The sequence below is a fragment of the Manihot esculenta genome, chromosome 4 (genome assembly GCF_001659605.2).
Source record: "Manihot esculenta cultivar AM560-2 chromosome 4, M.esculenta_v8, whole genome shotgun sequence".
Taxonomy (NCBI): domain Eukaryota; kingdom Viridiplantae; phylum Streptophyta; class Magnoliopsida; order Malpighiales; family Euphorbiaceae; genus Manihot; species Manihot esculenta.
In genome coordinates this window covers 35,096,166-35,114,214 of record NC_035164.2, presented here as the reverse complement: position 1 = coordinate 35,114,214, position 18,049 = coordinate 35,096,166, and the positions used below count along the sequence as shown (strand labels likewise).

At 34.0% G+C, this 18,049-nt stretch overlaps 3 protein-coding genes and 1 pseudogene across 6 annotated transcripts; 3 read left to right on the top strand and 1 right to left on the bottom strand.

Moving 5' to 3' along the window:
- Positions 1 to 525: 525 nt before the first annotated feature.
- Positions 526 to 2,085, top strand: LOC110614094 (protein MIZU-KUSSEI 1). The gene has a single exon (XM_021755569.2). The coding sequence runs from the start codon at positions 1,045 to 1,047 to the stop codon at positions 1,816 to 1,818; it is 774 nt and encodes a 257-aa protein (XP_021611261.1). The 5' UTR covers positions 526 to 1,044; the 3' UTR covers positions 1,819 to 2,085.
- A 693-nt stretch (positions 2,086 to 2,778) lies between these two features.
- On the top strand, positions 2,779 to 6,287 carry LOC110614004 (pentatricopeptide repeat-containing protein At1g80270, mitochondrial). Its single transcript, XM_021755447.2, has 3 exons — positions 2,779 to 2,935; positions 3,781 to 4,330; positions 4,958 to 6,287. Exons 1-3 carry the CDS (start codon positions 2,901 to 2,903, stop codon positions 6,236 to 6,238), a joined length of 1,866 nt encoding a protein of 621 aa, XP_021611139.1. The 5' UTR covers positions 2,779 to 2,900; the 3' UTR covers positions 6,239 to 6,287.
- A 2,588-nt stretch (positions 6,288 to 8,875) lies between these two features.
- On the bottom strand, positions 8,876 to 17,612 carry LOC110613760. Of its 4 annotated transcripts, XR_002487661.2 has the most exons (13): positions 17,480 to 17,612; positions 17,152 to 17,346; positions 16,127 to 16,945; positions 15,828 to 15,876; positions 15,664 to 15,734; positions 14,068 to 15,133; positions 13,638 to 13,939; positions 12,919 to 13,025; positions 12,534 to 12,684; positions 11,815 to 11,967; positions 11,476 to 11,628; positions 9,942 to 9,975; positions 8,876 to 9,839 (listed from the first exon to the last, which is right to left on the bottom strand). XR_002487661.2 is itself a non-coding variant. In XM_021755053.2 (12 exons), exons 1-11 carry the CDS (start codon positions 17,516 to 17,518, stop codon positions 11,503 to 11,505), a joined length of 3,078 nt encoding a protein of 1,025 aa, XP_021610745.1. In that variant the 5' UTR covers positions 17,519 to 17,612; the 3' UTR covers positions 8,876 to 9,975; positions 11,476 to 11,502. The 4 variants fall into 4 exon arrangements, 2 of the variants coding, with proteins under 2 accessions (XP_021610745.1, XP_021610746.1); XM_021755053.2 differs by having other exon boundaries at positions 8,876 to 9,975; XM_021755054.2 differs by lacking the exon at positions 9,942 to 9,975.
- On the top strand, positions 9,038 to 9,843 carry LOC110612709 (annotated as a pseudogene).
- Positions 17,613 to 18,049: the final 437 nt, after the last annotated feature.

Here is an 18,049-nt window from a genome sequence, read left to right as displayed (position 1 = left end):
AGAACCTTACTCTCTTTAAAGAAATTTGGGTATACATATTACATGCAATCCATACTGTGTACTGTGTATGTGGGAGTTGAAAATTCATTCGAAAGGTGCAGACCTTAACCGCCTACTCTCTGATGATACAGATACTGACAGTTGAAAAGGAATTTGTCCCAGGAATCATAACATATCAAAGTCAAAACTGAAAGGTCAACTTCATGGACGGCTACAAGTATTTTAATCAATTATTTTCGAAATAATATGATTTCATAGAGTTATTCTTTAAGCCTAAAATCATCTCATTCCACTATTAAATATTATCTCCTCTTTTTTTTTTTTCTAGAAAAATCATTTTACCTCAATTCTAAAGAAAGAAACTAATTAGTATTTTCTAGCTAATTGTTAAATTACTAACGTAATAGAATTAACAAATGTAAATTTTAGACAATGAGTCTGTTTAACAGTACCAATAATTTTTTTTTTTTTTTTTTGTTAAATACCATGAATTAGTTGAGTACATGAGATGCAGAGGAAGGGAAATTCTTGTCTAATATCCATTAGGGCATTCGAATGTTTCACTTGTTTATATAAACGATTAGTGTAATTTCCTTCTTTTTAATTAAAAAAAAGTATAATCAGAAGGCGAAGGATGCATATCCTGCCAAGTTTTTGCAACTGTTTAACTAAGAAACTGGATCTTAATTAATTATGATCAAAAGGGTAATTAATTAACAGCAACCCCTCTCAGATTTTGACCTTTTTTTGTGGATTTTAATGGCTCCATGATCACGATGAGGCAATAAGTTAAGCTACATATATAATCTACACTTAATTAAAACTAACCACAACTCATTATCTATCTTTGGCTAACTAAACAAATTCTTAACCATAAGTCAGTACTACTTAAAACAATACAAGAAAAACTCAACGTGCATGCCTCTACTCTTCTTGTTCTTTTCTTATTTATCCCATCCCCGCCACCATCTCCCACTAAGCAAGCTCATTTAGACTCCCATCAAACACTTTGCCCGCTCACCTTCTCTTCACCATCTACCTACCATGGCTAACGCTTCGCTACCGCCACCTTCACTACAATTGCCGCCGTCCTTGCCGGAACACACTTCCTTATCACCCAACTCAGAGCCCTCATCTCCTAGATCCCCACGGTCTCCTCCTAGATCAGCAATCTCCCTCCAACAGCCAACCACCAAGAAAGGCCCTTCTAAGTCTGCCAAGATTTTCCGCCGTTTCCGAGCAGTTTTGCGGTCATTTCCTATCATAACACCGACTTGCAAGATTCCTATATCACTCCCCGGAAGCCGCCTCCACGACGGGCATATCCATGGTGGGACACGAATGACTGGAACCTTATTCGGCCACCGTAAAGCTAGGTTTAACCTAGCCATTCAAGAAAATCCAAGCTCTCTCCCTATTCTATTGCTTGAACTCACAATACCCACCGGAAAACTCCTACAGGATATTGGAATGGGGTTGGTGAGGATCGCCCTGGAATGTGAAAAGAAACCAAATGAGAAGACCAAGATTATAAATGAACCTATATGGACAATGTATTATAATGGCAGAAAAGCAGGGTATGGTGTAAAGAGAGAACCAACAGATGAAGACTTGATCGTAATGCAAATCTTGCGTGTGATGTCCATGGGAGCAGGTGTGATACCGGATGACGGAACTGAGCAACCGGAAGGTGAATTGACGTACATGAGATCACATTTCGAACGTGTGATCGGGTCTAAGGATTCAGAGACTTATTACATGACGAATCCTGATGGAAACAGCGGACCAGAACTTACCATATTCTTTGTCAGGATCTAACATAAAGATTCTTTCAGGAGACGTTGCATGTTTATCTCCTTAATGTACCAAGAATTGAGTCTAGATAAGAAGACTGGCGAACTCTGGGCGATTATGCATGGTAAGGCCATAATTAAGTGGTCTGTCAAGCCCAGTTTCTGCTGAGGTTGGCAAGAAATTGCTGGAGGCCTTGTTCATGAGGAGCTACTTACCTAGTTAAAGCTTGACGAATTGTGTGCATATATTCAAAGATTTAACTCAAAATTATGGCCAATACCATATTAATGGGTGCGAATTGCAATTGATTAATGTAATTATTGTTAATTATTCGGGAAATAATGGATGCTTGAAAGATAGAAAAAATATTACCTAGAATTTTTTTTTTTTCCTTTTCTTTTTATTCATTGTTGGTCATTTTTTATTAAGATAACGAGAGTTTGCAACAAAGCTAAAAAGGAAAAAAAAAAGAAAGCTTTGCTCCTAAGGAAACAGTTCTTATATTCACTTTATCTAAGAAATTTTTAAGTTCGAGGGGAATTCATGTCACTTTCAATTTTAAAGTTAAAAACAGAATTTGGGTCAAACCCGAATACCCATCAACACAGAAGAAGAAGGTCCAAAATAAGAACGGGTTTCTGGAATTTTACTTATTTTAAAAAGAAAATTCATTAAATTTTAGTTTTAAAAATATATTAAATATTTTTAAAATTTTAAAAATTATTAATAAGTATTTTTATTAATTCTAATGATTAAATATTAAAAAAATATATAATTGATTTTTCTTACGAATAAATTAATTAATAATTTTTTTAAAAAATTTTAATTTATAAATACGTTAGTAATATTTAACCATTAAAATATAAATTAATTAATAATTTTTTAAAAATTTAAAAAATATGTTTATATATTTTAAAAAATTGAGACATTAAGGAAGGAATTTTAGCGTCTCATTAGGATTAAATAGTAATTTTCTTAAAACAAAAATGGCGAAACAGTTGTAGGTTTAAGCTGAACCGTTTAAACTGCGTACTCTGATCTTGCTCTTTCACTGAACTCGAGTGGAGCTGGTCAGGGACCCTAGGGTTTATTCCCAGCCTTCATTCATGTGGGCTTTCCGTCGAGCTGCTGTTCCTCTAAGGTATCTCTCTAGCTCTGTCTCTCTCTAATGCACACGCTTTGGGGATTATGTATTATTGGGGTCTCCATTTCTAAATTAAAATCATTTCTTGAGAATTTTAATATCCTACAAGTGTAATTTAGTAGCTAATTTTTTGTTTATTTTATCTATAAAGACTGTAATAGCAGGAATTATCAATTCTCAATTGTGGCATTTCAGTGCAAGAAAAAAAGAAAAATGAATTTTGTTTCTTTCCAGTTTTTCTTTCTGATAAGTATGCTTCTTCAATTTCTTCCATCATATCCTTCTCGCCTCCTATGAATAGCTGGGGTTGCGGAATATCCAGATTCCCGAAAGGCTTTTGGGATTTGGTATGATTTTTATCTTTTTTGTTCCATTTGAAGACTGGAAGGATCCCAAAGTATCAATCTTTCTTTTAGTCGTTGAACCCTTCTTTGATTGATCAATATGTGATACCTGAATCATCGTACTAATGTAATTGAAATGATCTATGCATTTATAAGAAGATCCTTCAATTGGCTAGATTTACTCCCTTGGACGAAACTGGATCTTTCTGGTTTCCTCTGCTTTAGTTAATGTTGTAGATTCCTACATGAAATGTTCATGTCAAATTTTTATGTTAAATGAATAAATATTGTTTATTGTTGTTTTTTTCTTCTAAGAAAAACACTTGCTTTCACACCTCATTGAATTGCAGCTGGGGTTCTTTGTGGGAGGGGCTTGAAAGTTAGTGTTTCTTGTAGTATGTTCTTTTCCAAATAAAAGCACAGTGCTTTTCTTGTTTGATTTCTGTAATGTGTTTTTCATGCATAAAGATGGTTTAAAATGTCTTCTTTTATTCATAGGCCACATGGTTCTTGGCTTGGGCTTTCCAGAGTGATCTCAACCAAATCAGATATAATCAGTTTTTCTGTGGGGTCCAGAGCTGGTACTTGCACCCTTGAATATTTCATATCTGGTAGAAGCAGTTCATCAAAGGAGTTTTACCATTCACTATCCATCTCCATAGGTAAAAGGTTCTTTCTGGAGAGTTGTGGTTACTGTTCACAGCCAGATGCAAGGGATGTAATCGTGAATGACAAGATGGAAGATGGGCTTCCAGAGCTTGAGACATGTGCTATGGCTGATAAAATTGGAGCAAGCAATGCAGAGGAAGTAGATAAGGAAGAATTACTTCCTGAGCTGGAATTTGTGGAAGATGCTGAGAAAGGTGTTAGCAGTGAAAAGGAAAGTGCAACTTTGGAGTTGCTAAACTCCTTTATGGGAATTCCAAATGTTGCAGTTTCTGATGTTCTTAAGAAATGGGCTGAGGATGGCAACAAATTAAGCAAAGAGCAGATTTCCAGGATCTTAGTTAGTCTGAAAAAGCGTCAAATGTATTGGAAAGCATTACAGGTAATGTTTTTTGTTTTTAACTTTATCTTGAGATTGCGGATTAATTTTCTCATATTTCATTTTTTTTGGATGATTTTTTTCTCTTGTGCATTGACCAAGTGCTTGTCTGCTAGTCTTTTGACCAGATGTTTGATTGGACTTTGCTAGTAACTTATGTACTTCAGCATTTGCTTCTTCACTCTTTGGGCTTGTTTTTCATCTTTGCATGAGTTGTCTTTATTCTAAAAGGTTTATAAAGTTTAAGTTGGTATTTGTGGGCCCACAGCTTGTGTTCTTGCTTTCAAGCATTGCCAACTTTTATTCTTTTTGAATCTTTCTATTGATTTGGTTTTTGTCAAGGTCATTTCTAGAAACCATTTCTAGAGATTGCTCAATATGACTGTCTCTTCGTTTTGGAATATCCTCCATATTCCATCTGTTCCTCTTGTAATTCATATGTTCTTCTAATAATTTTAGGTGTTCTACACCATAGCTGCATACTAAGGAGGCCTAATATCTGCCAGGAAATATATAAAGACAACCTTTTATTCAAGGACGTTCAATGGGTAGGACATTGTCTGGTAAAACCTAGAGTCTATAGGTCCTGAGGTCCTGTGCTGATTAGATTTTTATTTTATTTATTTGCAGTTCCATGAGTGGCTGGGAAAAAGTAAGCAAATTGATCTTACTGAACAGTACTATGCAACTTGTATTGATTTAATTTCTAAAGCGCAAACCCTTGAGAAAGCAGAGAAGTTTGTGGACAACATCCCATTGTCCTTCAAAGGTGAATTAGCATACAGGACTCTTTTACGAAGTTGTGTCCTTGCCCTGAATATGAGGAAGGCAGAGGCAGTGTTCAACAAAATGAGGGAGTTGAACTTACCAATTGATGTTGATGTTTGCAATCAGATGATCATTCTGTATAAGAGGCTTGACAAGAAAAAAATAGCTGATATCTTATTGATTATGGAGAAGCAGGATATCAAATCGTCTTTCCTTACATACAAACTTCTTATAGATACCAAAGGTGAGTCCAATGACATTATGACGATGGAGCGATTGGTTGAGGCTATGAAGGTTGATGGTTTTGAACCTGACATCAATACCCTAAATGTGATAGCAAAGCACTACATATCTGGGGGTTTCAAACATAAAGCGGAAACTGTTTTCAAGGAAATAAAAGAAAGAAAACTGGAAAGAATTGTTGAGGCCCGAATATCATTGCTTCTCCTCTATGCTTCTCTTGGCAGAACTGATGAGGTGGGCAAAATTTGGAAGGATTGTGAATCAGATCCCACGATGCAGGAGTGCGTAGCTGCCATAGAAGCCTGGGGCAAGTTGGGTAAAGTAGAGGAGGCAGAAGCAGTCTTTGATTTGATGCTTCAGAAATGGGAGAGGATCAACTCCCGGCAATATGCTTCGCTTCTGAAAGTTTATACAAATAATAAACTACTGGCGAAAGGAAAAGATTTGGTGAAACAGTTGGTTGATACGGGATGTTGGATTGACCCATTAACTTGGGATATATTAGTGAAATTCTATATTGAATCTGAAAATGTTGAAAAAGCGGACTCGATTTTACAGAAGGCAGCGCACACAAAGAGAATGAGACCCAGGTTCACAAGTTTCATAGCTATAATGGAGCAGTATGCGAAGAGGGGTGATGTACATAATACAGAATTGCTGTTTAAGAGAATGAAGGAGTTTGGGTACAGTGGACGTCTCAAGATATTTGAGATTTTGATCCAGGCTTACATCAATGCAAAAAAACCTGCTTATGGGTTCCGAGAGAGGATGAAGGCAGAAAACATATTCCCGAACAGGGCATTCGTGAAACAGTTGGCTCAAGTAGATGCATTCAGTAGAGAAGTGGTGTACAGACATGAAAGACCATTCAATATAGATACTTGTATTAGTGTACAATGAAATTGTCGTTAATTTAGTTTATACAGATCAGTCTGAGCTAATAATCTCACTACACTTGTAGGATTTGGGAAACAAAAAATAAAATTCTGTTAAAACTGATTTGAATATGCTGAATTGGATGGAATAGAACCAAATCAAGATGGAAGCAGAGAAAACCTTGCGGCGGTCTGATTTCGGTTCCCCCTGAACCTTAGAACTACCAGTTCCAGCTGGGAGGTTGCTGTTGCCCACGTTCCATGTAAATTAATTAGTTAGTATTATGCAATTATATTTATAATTTTTCATGAAATAATTAATTTACAATCTTTGAAATAAGTGTTTAAAAAAATATGTTGGTGTAATTAGCTTTAATTGTGTCGATGTGTGCCAAAGGAAGGAGATGAGCAGTCTTGAAGACTATTCAGGAACTACTGAATTAATAAAAATATATATATAAACTTAAGAAAAACAAAATATAAAAATATAAAAAAAGGTCAGTCTCTCAATATAATTAAGTTAAATAAATCAATCAAATCATTTTGTATTATTTATATTCATCAGTAATTATATAAATCCAAAATGATAATTAAAATCTAAATTACATATTTTATTCCATAAAATAATATAATTAATTTAGTTTAGGAATGAATATGGCATACTAACTATATATCACCTTAATTTCTCTTTTATTTTATGTATCAGAAGCTACTTACCAACTATTACTGAAACAGCTTATAAAAACTTTTTTTTTCCCTCTCTTTTATGAAGATTTACGCTATTATTCAATTGATTTTTTTTTTTTCTAATCATTTTAATTTTTCTACATATATATATAAGCATATCTCCAGTATATCGAATTTTTATATAAAATTAAATTAATAATAATAATAATAATAATTAATGATGTTCTTTAAATAAAAATTCATCATATATTATCTTTGTATCATTATTTTTTTATTTTTATTGTATTTTTCTTTTAGTATAGTTGCAAGCCAGTTTGCTCCCATATATTATCGACAAAATAAATATAATTGGTTATATATGTCAAACCATAAAATTTTAATGAAATTCTATTATTGATACTATGGAGTGTCCATTACACGTTCACTTATTTCAAGTGTATTATTATTTCATTTTATTTAATAGTAAAAATTAAATTTAAAAAAAAAAATTAAGGAGATGGATGAATAAGGAGCCCCCAGACCCAGTTCATCCAAAGAAGCAATATATAGAGAGATAGAGGGGGAGATATTTTACAATAAACTATCTAAATAAATAAATATTTTTTTATATATTATAAACGAATTATATTTTTTACATAAAATTTTTTAATTTAAAAGTTTTACACTTTTTATTATAAATATAAAAATTAAATAAATTAAATTCTTGCACATTTTTTACTTCTAATATAGACATAAAAAAAGTATAATGGAAGAGAACTTTTCAACACCAAAATTGGAATTTGATAGATCATGCTATTGCTTTAAACAATTATTGCAACATTAAAAAATAATTAAAAGAGTCTTCCATTTAGTGTCAGTTTGGTATTATGATTCGAGGGTTCAATTCTTTTCTTTTATTTTTTTTATATAAAAATACTATTTAAAATGCCATAAAAAAGCAGTTTATATAAGTTGTTTTGTTATTTTATTATTTTTAAATTTTAAAACTTATCAAATTTAAATTTAAATAATTTAAATTCAACTTTTTTATACTTTATAAAAAAATTTATCATTTTAATTATTTATATTAATTAGTTTTTATTTTATATTAATACAAAATTTAAAATAATCTTTACACTCTTTTAAAAAGATTTTGAAATTGACACATTATTCATATGTAAGTTTTGATTTATTAAAACATAATATTTTTTAAATTAAACTAAACTAAATTCCGAATTGCAATTTAATTATTTAATTTCGTTGCAATAATTGATAATGTGAACTTTGCAATGGCATAATTGACCCACCATGGAATAACCCCATTTGCCAACACACCATACATACTAGGTTGATATTCAAGTTTTTTTTTTTTTAAATAAAAATTATTGCAAAATAAAGTGAAATAACCAGTAACATTGAAAATTTAAAAATTTTAAAAATTATTTATTTTATGTAATATATTTATATCGATATACATGAGGTATAAAAGCATTTATTTATTTAGAAAAATAGTAATAATAATAATAATCACTTTTACAAGATTATCTAATTAAAAATTATAATAACCAATAATTAATTAAGAAAAAAATTATTAATTTATCTCTGTTTCAAAATTATCTATTACAACGTTTTTATATTTTCAAAAATAAAATTTTTTATACCATTTATTTATTTTTATCTTATGCTAATAAAAAATTTAAATAATTCTTATACTCTTTAAGGAAATTTTTGAAAATGACATATTATTTATTTAAACATAATATTTATTTAAATAATTTTGTTGCAATAATTGATAAAGTGAACATGGCAGTGACACTATTAACCCACTATGGTATACCCCATTTGCCAACCCACTACGATATGATATTGAAGTTTTCTTTTTTTTTTAAAAAAAATATTGCAAAATGAAGTGAAATGACCAATAAATATTGAAAATTTAAAAAATTAAAAAAAAATTATTTATTTTATAAAGTAAAGATATTTGTTGCAAGATGTATAAGGTAGAAAAGAGAAATACTAGTATAGATCACTTTTTCAAGATTATTTAACACTCTTTATTCTATTAGTTAAAAATAAAATAATTAATAATTAAATAAGAGGAAATAAAATTAGACTATCACGTGTTAGTCTTAGCATTTCTCTTCAATAAATTGCTCATATGCACAGCAGGAACACACAAACACATGATAGTCTAATTTCAATTCCCTCAGACATCTGCCATTGTCAACCGAGCGACAAACACTCTCACAAAGCCCCTTGCATTCCTTCAATCGTCATTTCTGCGCACAAGCTTTATGCAAATAACCACATACCTGACCTGTTACACTTACATCCCCTAGGACATTTGCCACTCACATACCATATCCATAAACTCAAACTGCCGAATAGTTTATGTCGAAATCCCTTTGACACTTTCGTTTATTACTGGCATTTTGTTTCCAAAGCAATACCTGAGAGTCTTGAATCACTTCCACTGGTTGATTGTTTTGATAAGTTCTGTAAGGGGGTTCTAGTATTTGGTCCCCCTTTTGAGCATGTCTTCGGATTCTGAAAGGAAAGCTTAGAGAAACCTGAATAGGTGTTATTTCATAAGTATGGGGACTTGAAGGAGGACATAAATTCTCAGGTGAAAAACTTAGCTGAATTCTAGGGTTTCCCATTTTCTTTGGAAGAAGAGACGGAGTGATAGAAGCAATGTCTAGCGTATGTAGTTTCAGCAATTTGTAGGACAGGGAAGCAAACAAGACCGGTAAATCTATCATAAACTTCGAAAATAAGACCCTATTCAGAAGAGGCGAGATGGGGGATTTGGTCGATCTTCCTACTCCTGCAATGGTGGAACGTCTAAATCTTTCATGGAAGAAAGCTATCTGGTTTGGCTGGTCTCAAGACTGGTGGTTCAGACAATGCCATTTTTGTTGGTGTGTTTATAGTGTTAAGACAATGCCATTTTGTTTTCCCTGAACCAGAATAAAATGTGAAAAGATCAAATCTACTATTCTTTATCCAATCTTCCTTGTTAAGGCATGGGAGATCATGCCAAATCTTTTGGGTATACATACGATGTTTTGAGCCATGAGGTTGCAATTTCCTTACCTACAGAGCGCAAAAACTTTTGTTCACATAACACATTATTACACGGAGGGAACAAAAGAAGTAAAAAACAAAAGGAGAGGGGGATTGGGGAGGGGCTTATGATCTCAACTTGCATTATATCTAAAATTATATTAAAGAAGCACGATCAGATCTCACTGATTAGAATAAGTTATTCTAAGATTCAACGAACTGCAAAAGTAAACAGAAAACAAAAGAAAAGAGAATTACAGAAATAATTCAAACACACAAAATGACCCACAACGCATAATCAATCCATCTATCCGTGAAGCAAAATTTAAAACAGCCTGATTCATTACTCTTTCTTTTCTAAATCAAGAAGCTTGAGTTTCATTATAGATATATAAGAAAGTCCAAAACTGACATTAGAAAACACACAGAAATTTGTAGTCTACCATTAAAAATAAGGGGTATTGGACAAAAAAATCCAAACATTTACGCTAAAAAGCTAAACCTTAAGATAGGAGTGGGTGGGGAAGAGAAACCAAAGACCCAAAAGAAAAGACACCACTTGCAATAATATACAGAGAAAAGGAACAAACAAACAAAAATAGGTTTCACTTTTTCAAATTTTATGGCAGGTTTCACAGGATCTTAGTTGGATCATATTAGTTGATAAATAGAGAAGAAACACAGAAAAAAAACTTACAATAAAATGAAAGAAAAAACAATGGTGGGACAACGTTTGACTGAGAGCTACTCTATTTCTTATGATAGCTTCCACAGAATCTCAATTCGATCATGTAAGTTGATAAGCAGATGCATCAACCAGGCACTAATTAGGATTGTATTTCACATGTACCATGAAAAGAAGCAGTTGCATCTTGTGTTCATGCCAACAAAAAGTCTTTAAGGAAAGCACTTGCTGAAAGTAACTAAAAACAAATTCAACCTTGACGGCTTAGAACATTAGTCCATTATAAAGAAACAGCTGTGAGAATGAAAGATGGTTTAACCTCTTCTCATGCATGCCTTTGTTCATGCATCTTTAAATGTTTACTTGATATTTTGTATGCAATTGTTTTTGAAGTAAAGAAAACCCTTTCAACCCAGCTTGACAAATATTTAAATTTATTTACTTTTTGCTAAATAGCAGCAATTTGTACCTTGGTAAAATTGTTACTAAATCCAGCTATCAACTTAGTAGTTCATTGCCTCAAGTCCAAGTATTTGACTACATTCAAGTACTAAAACCAAATCACATAGGATAGGATATATGCCTCTTAAGCAAACAAATTACTCCACAAGGTAGGAAATATTTGCAATAGGCAATTAATGCTTAATTCAATACCCTTTGCTATTAAATATGAACTTCATAAAGCAAGGGGAAATGATGCCCTTCTTAATATATGTATATATTATTAAGGATCAAATAACTGGGGAAAAAGAACTGAACTTATTATAATATATACACCATAAAATAAATAAATACATCATCAAATCACAAATAAGTGCTTAACCATAAAGTTCTTCTACATTTACCTCATTTGTGCCTTTGAAAAACAACCTTCAGATCTCTTCACTCCAATCCAAGGAAGTAGCAGACTTTGCCACCTTAATTGTTGGAGTATCGTCCCCCTCTTTGAAAGGAAGAAGCTTACCAAAGTGCAAGCTCTTTGCTATCCAGCTGGCTGGCTGCAGGAAGTCACCAACTTTGTATTTATAATATGTGAAATTGAGGGCAGAACCATAACAATCAGTCATCTAATTTAAAGCATAGCAGAAATTTCCAACGGATAACAGCACCTAGTTCCAAAGACAATGAGCAAAAGAAGAAAGGAGGAAAAGACAGAAAAGTAGAGGGAAAAAAAGAGTACTAACCATCACAGGTATTTTCCTCTCTAAGGCACACTGCCTCAAGTGACGCGATGCTCTACTCTCATCCTCAGCAACAATAGCTCCCACAGATACCTTTTCCGTGTCAAGATTTTGAAACAATCTTTGAAGAGTTCTGAACACCTGCCCTCCTCCATGCTGAGCGCCCCAACAAAGGAATCAGATTTAGTCAGACCATAATTTAACCATCTAAATGTTGAGAGAGAAAAAGGGTGAAATTAGCAGGTAAAAATATTAACAGAATAGAATCTGGTACAAAAATAGCATCGACTAGTAGGTTGTCAAACAGGTACCACTATCCTGTCTATTATTTGCATTGAAGTTGTGTCTTTGGCGAAGAAGTATTTGGGCATCCCCTATGATTGGAATGCCTTTCAACTTTTACATGTGTTTTGATATGCGTTTATTGTCTAAAAACACATCTTTGATGAAGGGGATTTTGATGCCAAGACTCCATATTAGATGCCAACACAACAGCATCAAACTTCCCAAATTGGAACATATATACAGGACCCAACAACTTAGCTCGTGTATTATTCAACCTTGCAATAAAGCAGAACAAGCATTTATGGTTTTATTTTCACTTTTTATGCTCTGAATGCAATTAAAGCATGCACCATAGCAATTTATACGACTAGACACTTATCCACGCATTGGTAGGAGGACTTTAATTACCTAGGCATTGAGAACGGAGATCATCTTACCTTTATTATAATTGCCAATTTGGTGCAGAAACTGTGCTTCCCATGAAGCATGATCCCTACTCTGTAAAAAATGCGATTACTATCATCAAGATAATCTGACTTCCCAATTTTTTTATATTGCAGACCAGCCTGACTGGGTAGAACCATGTATCTGAAAAGATCAACCACAACCATGGAAAAATAAATATTGAGGTGAAAGACCAATCTCCCAAAGACAGCACCCTCTTGCACAAAGCATTCTAGTCCAGTGCCAAGTTTCTATAGTATGAAGCATATGAAGGTCTAATATTTCATTTATCAAAATAACACTTTGATTATGGCAATATCTTTCTGAATGTCTGTTTGTGTACAGGTGTGTGTGTTTTAAAGATATGGCATAACTCACTTTTCAGGAGGTACAACTGAACCTGCTGCAACTGAATCAGCAAGCCACTTTACTTTTAGAATGGGGGCATTCACTGCACAGCCATACAAGAACTTGGTAGTTTGTAGCTGGAAGAAAATATCAACAGTAATGAAATAAATAATTATGTTTATCAAGAAATACATTGCAATCTGCAAACCAGCAATGATGGACATCAAGTAAAAATGTGTAAGGTTGCATATTTAACAAGATAACACACAGCAAAACATGAAAAGATACTAGTAGCAAAAATTTCCCAAATATGAGCATATGATACGACTCCAGGAGTATATACAAGTAAAGCAAATCATGAGCTTGGGTTGCCAAATATTCCAGTTGGACCTTGTTTTAGTCAAGTCAAGCTGAGTTCCAAGTATGCAATGCTCTTCAATAGCTCACAAACCTAATCAATTAGATTGAAAAACAAAAATTCATTTGAAAACTGAAACAGTGATGAAAAGGAAGAGAGAAAGCGAGATTTTGAGAGAAAGATGCTTGATGATTCCCCTCAAGCCAATTGGAGTATATATACTACTTACAAGAATATATAATAGGAAATAAAATAAATCAATTCCCTAATTGTATCCTAATCATCCCAATCATATCACATAATCTAAACACCTAATTATACACACAATCACTGCAAAACTAGGCTATCTAATCAATTACATTGAAAAATAAAAATTCATTTGAAAACCAACCTTCTTTGAACATACAACAATAGGGAGCTTCTGGAAATTAGATCTTGCCCTTCTCTTGGCTCGAGAATTTGAAGGAGGAGATGGGACATCCAAGAGAACCATGCCACCATATTCTTGTATTAGTCTGACAATTTCTCTTTCCTTTTGACTAGAAAATCCAGTAAGCAAGAACTCCAGACCATGAAACATCGATATTTTCACATCATTTATGTGACTTGTCAAACAACTTTTTACATCCCGTGTCCAAGTGTCAGACCACGACTTTGAATATTTTGACCTTTTATTAGCTCTGCTGGCAAAACCTAAAAAACGATATTAAGAAGAGTCATTTACAGACACACACACACACACACATATAATAAACACAAGAATTGATACTTCTTGAAGGTGACAGTAAACATATTCTAGACAATTAATAGCACAATCTTACAATTTGCATGTGAATTTTTTGGCTTTTGAACATCCTCACCCTGCTGAAGCTCAACTTCAACCTCTGAGAAACAAACTCGCTTTCTAACCATATTTGGAGCATTAGAGGGATGTTGCAACTTAGATTTTATCTTTTCACAACTGTTTCTCTGAATATCCTTCCAAACATTTCCTTGTGCAACAATCTGTTCAGGACTTCTCTCTCCAGATAATTTTTTATCAAGAAATTCAGAAGGCTGCAGACGGCAGCGTGTCCTTTGGTTCAGAATAAGAGGCGACGTCCTTGATACTGAAGGCTGTGGTTGCAGCTCAACCCCATCTTTTGCAGGTTCATCACAATCTGGAACTGGACACCTTAGAACGAGGGTGTCCTGATTTTGCTCATGATCTCTACCATTAGTACCCTCAAATTCAATCCTGGGAGGCAAGAACCATTTCGAACTCTTATGATCATCAGTTCTATGACAATGCACAAAACGATTCGACAAAGGTAGTTCAACATGTTCTGATGATAACAGTTGGTTCTGATGTCTCAAAATGGCATCAGTTTTTGGCAACAATGTGCTGTAAGTCCTAAGAGAGTCCAGCTGCCTTCGAACTGGAGCCCCAAAACACTCGCCAGTAGTTCTGGGCATAGGTTCCCTATCCACATGGACAGCTTCAACATTAAGATCTGACATCCTCTGGAAATTCTCCATCTTATGTCCCGATTTGCTGCTGAAGCAGTTTTCAGCATCAATTTCTCTATCATCTTGATCCCAAGCTAAAGGATAACTTGCATTCTCTGAAGAGATACTGCAAGGAACAACAGAACAAAGAGGATCCACCAAGGATTGATTAGAAGATCCAACCTCTTGGGAAACCAAAATCCCCACATCAGCTTTATCAAGTTCAAGTGGCGTGCTGGATACTGAAGCTATCTTGGATCCACTTTCAAGTTTCCGCACAAAAGAGTTCTTATCAGCAGCAATGTCTGCAGATTCAGAGAGAGAGCTTGTCTCACCATTAAAAAGATTTGGTATGCGTTTAGTCTTGTTCTGCTTCAACTTTGCAGATGCATCAACTTCCTTCCAAGTGGGGAAATGAACAATGGAAATAGTACCACGAGAAGAGAACGGAGCAGTCAGACTGATGAACTACATCATTTTATGCATGTATATGTAGCAGACGAAGATAGACAAGCAGAAAATTACCAATGTCAAACACAACTGACAGCAAAATTTCCAATACCAGGAATTTTGTTAATACAAATTAAGGCCTCTTTGGTTCAGTGGTTTGTTGAATGTTAATGACTCTGTCCCTAGTCCTCGAGTACAGAAGTATAAAATTTCCATTTCAAGTTAATCTGAATTGCAATGAAATTTCAATTTTATAGGAATATAAGGAATCTAGCTCCTTTTTTTTCTTTTCGTTTTAGAACTTAAGAAACATCTAAGCTTTGAGGCCAACCTACAAGTAATTGTAGATGAAAAAAATGAGTGAACCCAATTGGTATCTGTAGGCAGTCTTTCTATCCTCATCAGGGCAAGAAATGTGCACAATAAGGGACATGTTACAGGAAGATCCAGAGTAAACTGAGATAAAATGCAGTCCTCACCTTTACTGTCCAACCACCTAACCAGCGGCTTCTGAACCTATCCGCAACTAAAGAATATTCTCTACCTTCTTCTGCAAGACAAAAGAGAAAGGAGAAATTAAGCACAGATAGCTATCTTTCAACATATATAAAAGAATCACATGGAAACAGATAAGATAACTCACCAGCATTTTCTGAAATTAAAGCAGGAGATGAGCTCACATCATCTAAACGCTGAAATGTTCACCATATTAAAGTCAATACCTTGAGAGTGAAATTATATGAAAGAAAAGCAGCAAGTACTGACTCCAGAACCAGCTGATCTTCAACTCCTATTTCATTTAAATTTGAACGACATAAAGAGAAGATACCCCAATGAACTAAATAAATTGGAAACTAGATGAACAAAAAGATAACTCTTCCACATGCCTTTCTCTTCTAGATAAATAAGCATTGATAGTGGCAAAAGGGAGAAAAATTGTACCCGTTCCGATGCTGAAACATGTGAAATTTTCTCAGCAGGCTGATATAAAAACGGATCAACAAGGCTTGCCACATTTTCTAATACAGGAGTATCCTTCACTCGAGAGACATCTGAACTCCAAGCATGCCGATCATCAAGATTGCTGCGAGGTAATCCCACATCTAGAAAGGCATTCTCCATGACCGAGTCATCCAAGTCTGAAAGATTTTCAATCTCAACCATGTCCTCAGATGAACAGCAGATGCCATCTTCTGAAGCCTCCAACCGTGCTAGCTTAACCCGAAGTGTAGCTGCAAGAATAGTTTCTGTTGGCAAAAACTCTAAAGCTGATCCGGTCATCATCAATTCATGTATAACCAATGCTTCGGAGGCAGCAATAGAAAGTTCAACCGCCTCACTGGTATCAGCATCTTTGATGTGTCTAACATTGAATTTATCTTCATGTTGTCCACCGTCCACATGGTCAGTGTGAGTTAAAAAACCAGCATTCACCATTGTTGGTGAGATGGAATTTATTTTTACTGCACCAGCACTATGATGAACTTTTTCTTCAAGATGCCTCCCAAGTTCTTCATTATTGGTTGGGGACTGTGGATCAACCTTCTCAAGAGCTTTTGGGATGGAAGTCATTTGTGAAACTTTTACCCCACCATCCACCTTTGATTGATTTGCATTCTCTTGTGAACCACCACAAGTTTCAACTTGTGGCACTAACAGAACTTTACTAGAGCCACGTAGGGCTTGAGATGCACATAACTCCTGGCTTTGGTTATGTGTTGATTCCTCATATGAAGATAGACGTAAACAAAGATGAAGTGCCTGCATGACATACACTAGATATAAATTAGCGCAGCTTCTCCAGACAAATAACAAACTATTAATGGGTTTCACGAATTGAAAGAAAAGCAAGTTGCACCAGTGAATCGGAATGACATAAAGACATGTCCACCAGAAGTAGATGTTTGATGAAATTAGGGGGGAAAATCAGGATAAATCACAATTAGTAACCATGTTGAAAAACTCACATTCCCTGTTGAAGGAACACTATTTTGGGAAGTATCTTCTCCAGACAAGAACAAATGGCAACTGTTATATCTACCCTCTTCTCTTGAAAGAGTTTCTAATTGACTGGTAATAATAGTTTGGTGTTCGTTTATGTGGTTAGTAGCAGATGATTCTACTTGAAGATTCTGAAGCCAAGCAGGTTGCCAAGCTAAGTCCTGGAACCAATTCCAATAAAATAAAAGAAAATGGACAGGATATTAAAATTATGTTGAAAAAATAGGAAAAGAAAATACCAAAAGCAACCAAATGGAATTGTCAAAAGAAAAAATGGTTTTGTTAATTGTTTACCTCAGAGAATTGAGGAGGACGAAACCCTAAGCTGGACATTGAAAGTTGGAAAGAGCGCAAGAGTGAACTTTCGCGCCCCAAATGTAGCTGTTTTGTTTCCGCTTAAACAGTACATGCGCGGGTAGTAGTGGATCCGGCCCAAATCTAGATCGAACCGAAACTAAATCGATGCGACTTAAAATTTAAATCCAAAATTTTAATTAACTTAAGAATAAGGTTAGATGAACCTTCCAATCTGGTCGCAATTATCTTCAATTTTAAAAATGAAACTGATAATTCCAATTTAGCTTTTTTGAAAAAAAATACGATTTTGAACCAAATAATTTGAATATGTTCATTATTTTTAAATTAATATGTTTTGAATTTTATAAAAATAAATATCAGTAACCAATAATTTTTAACCGACGCTTAAATAAAAATGATAAGTCAAATTTATTTTTAAATAAATAAAGTTGATTAGTACATATGTCAGGGAAGCTATAATTAAAATCAAATTTAAATAATCATCATTTAGAATTTAAGACAATGAAGCCCCATGTATTACACGAGCAATTGAAGGTTAGAGATCCA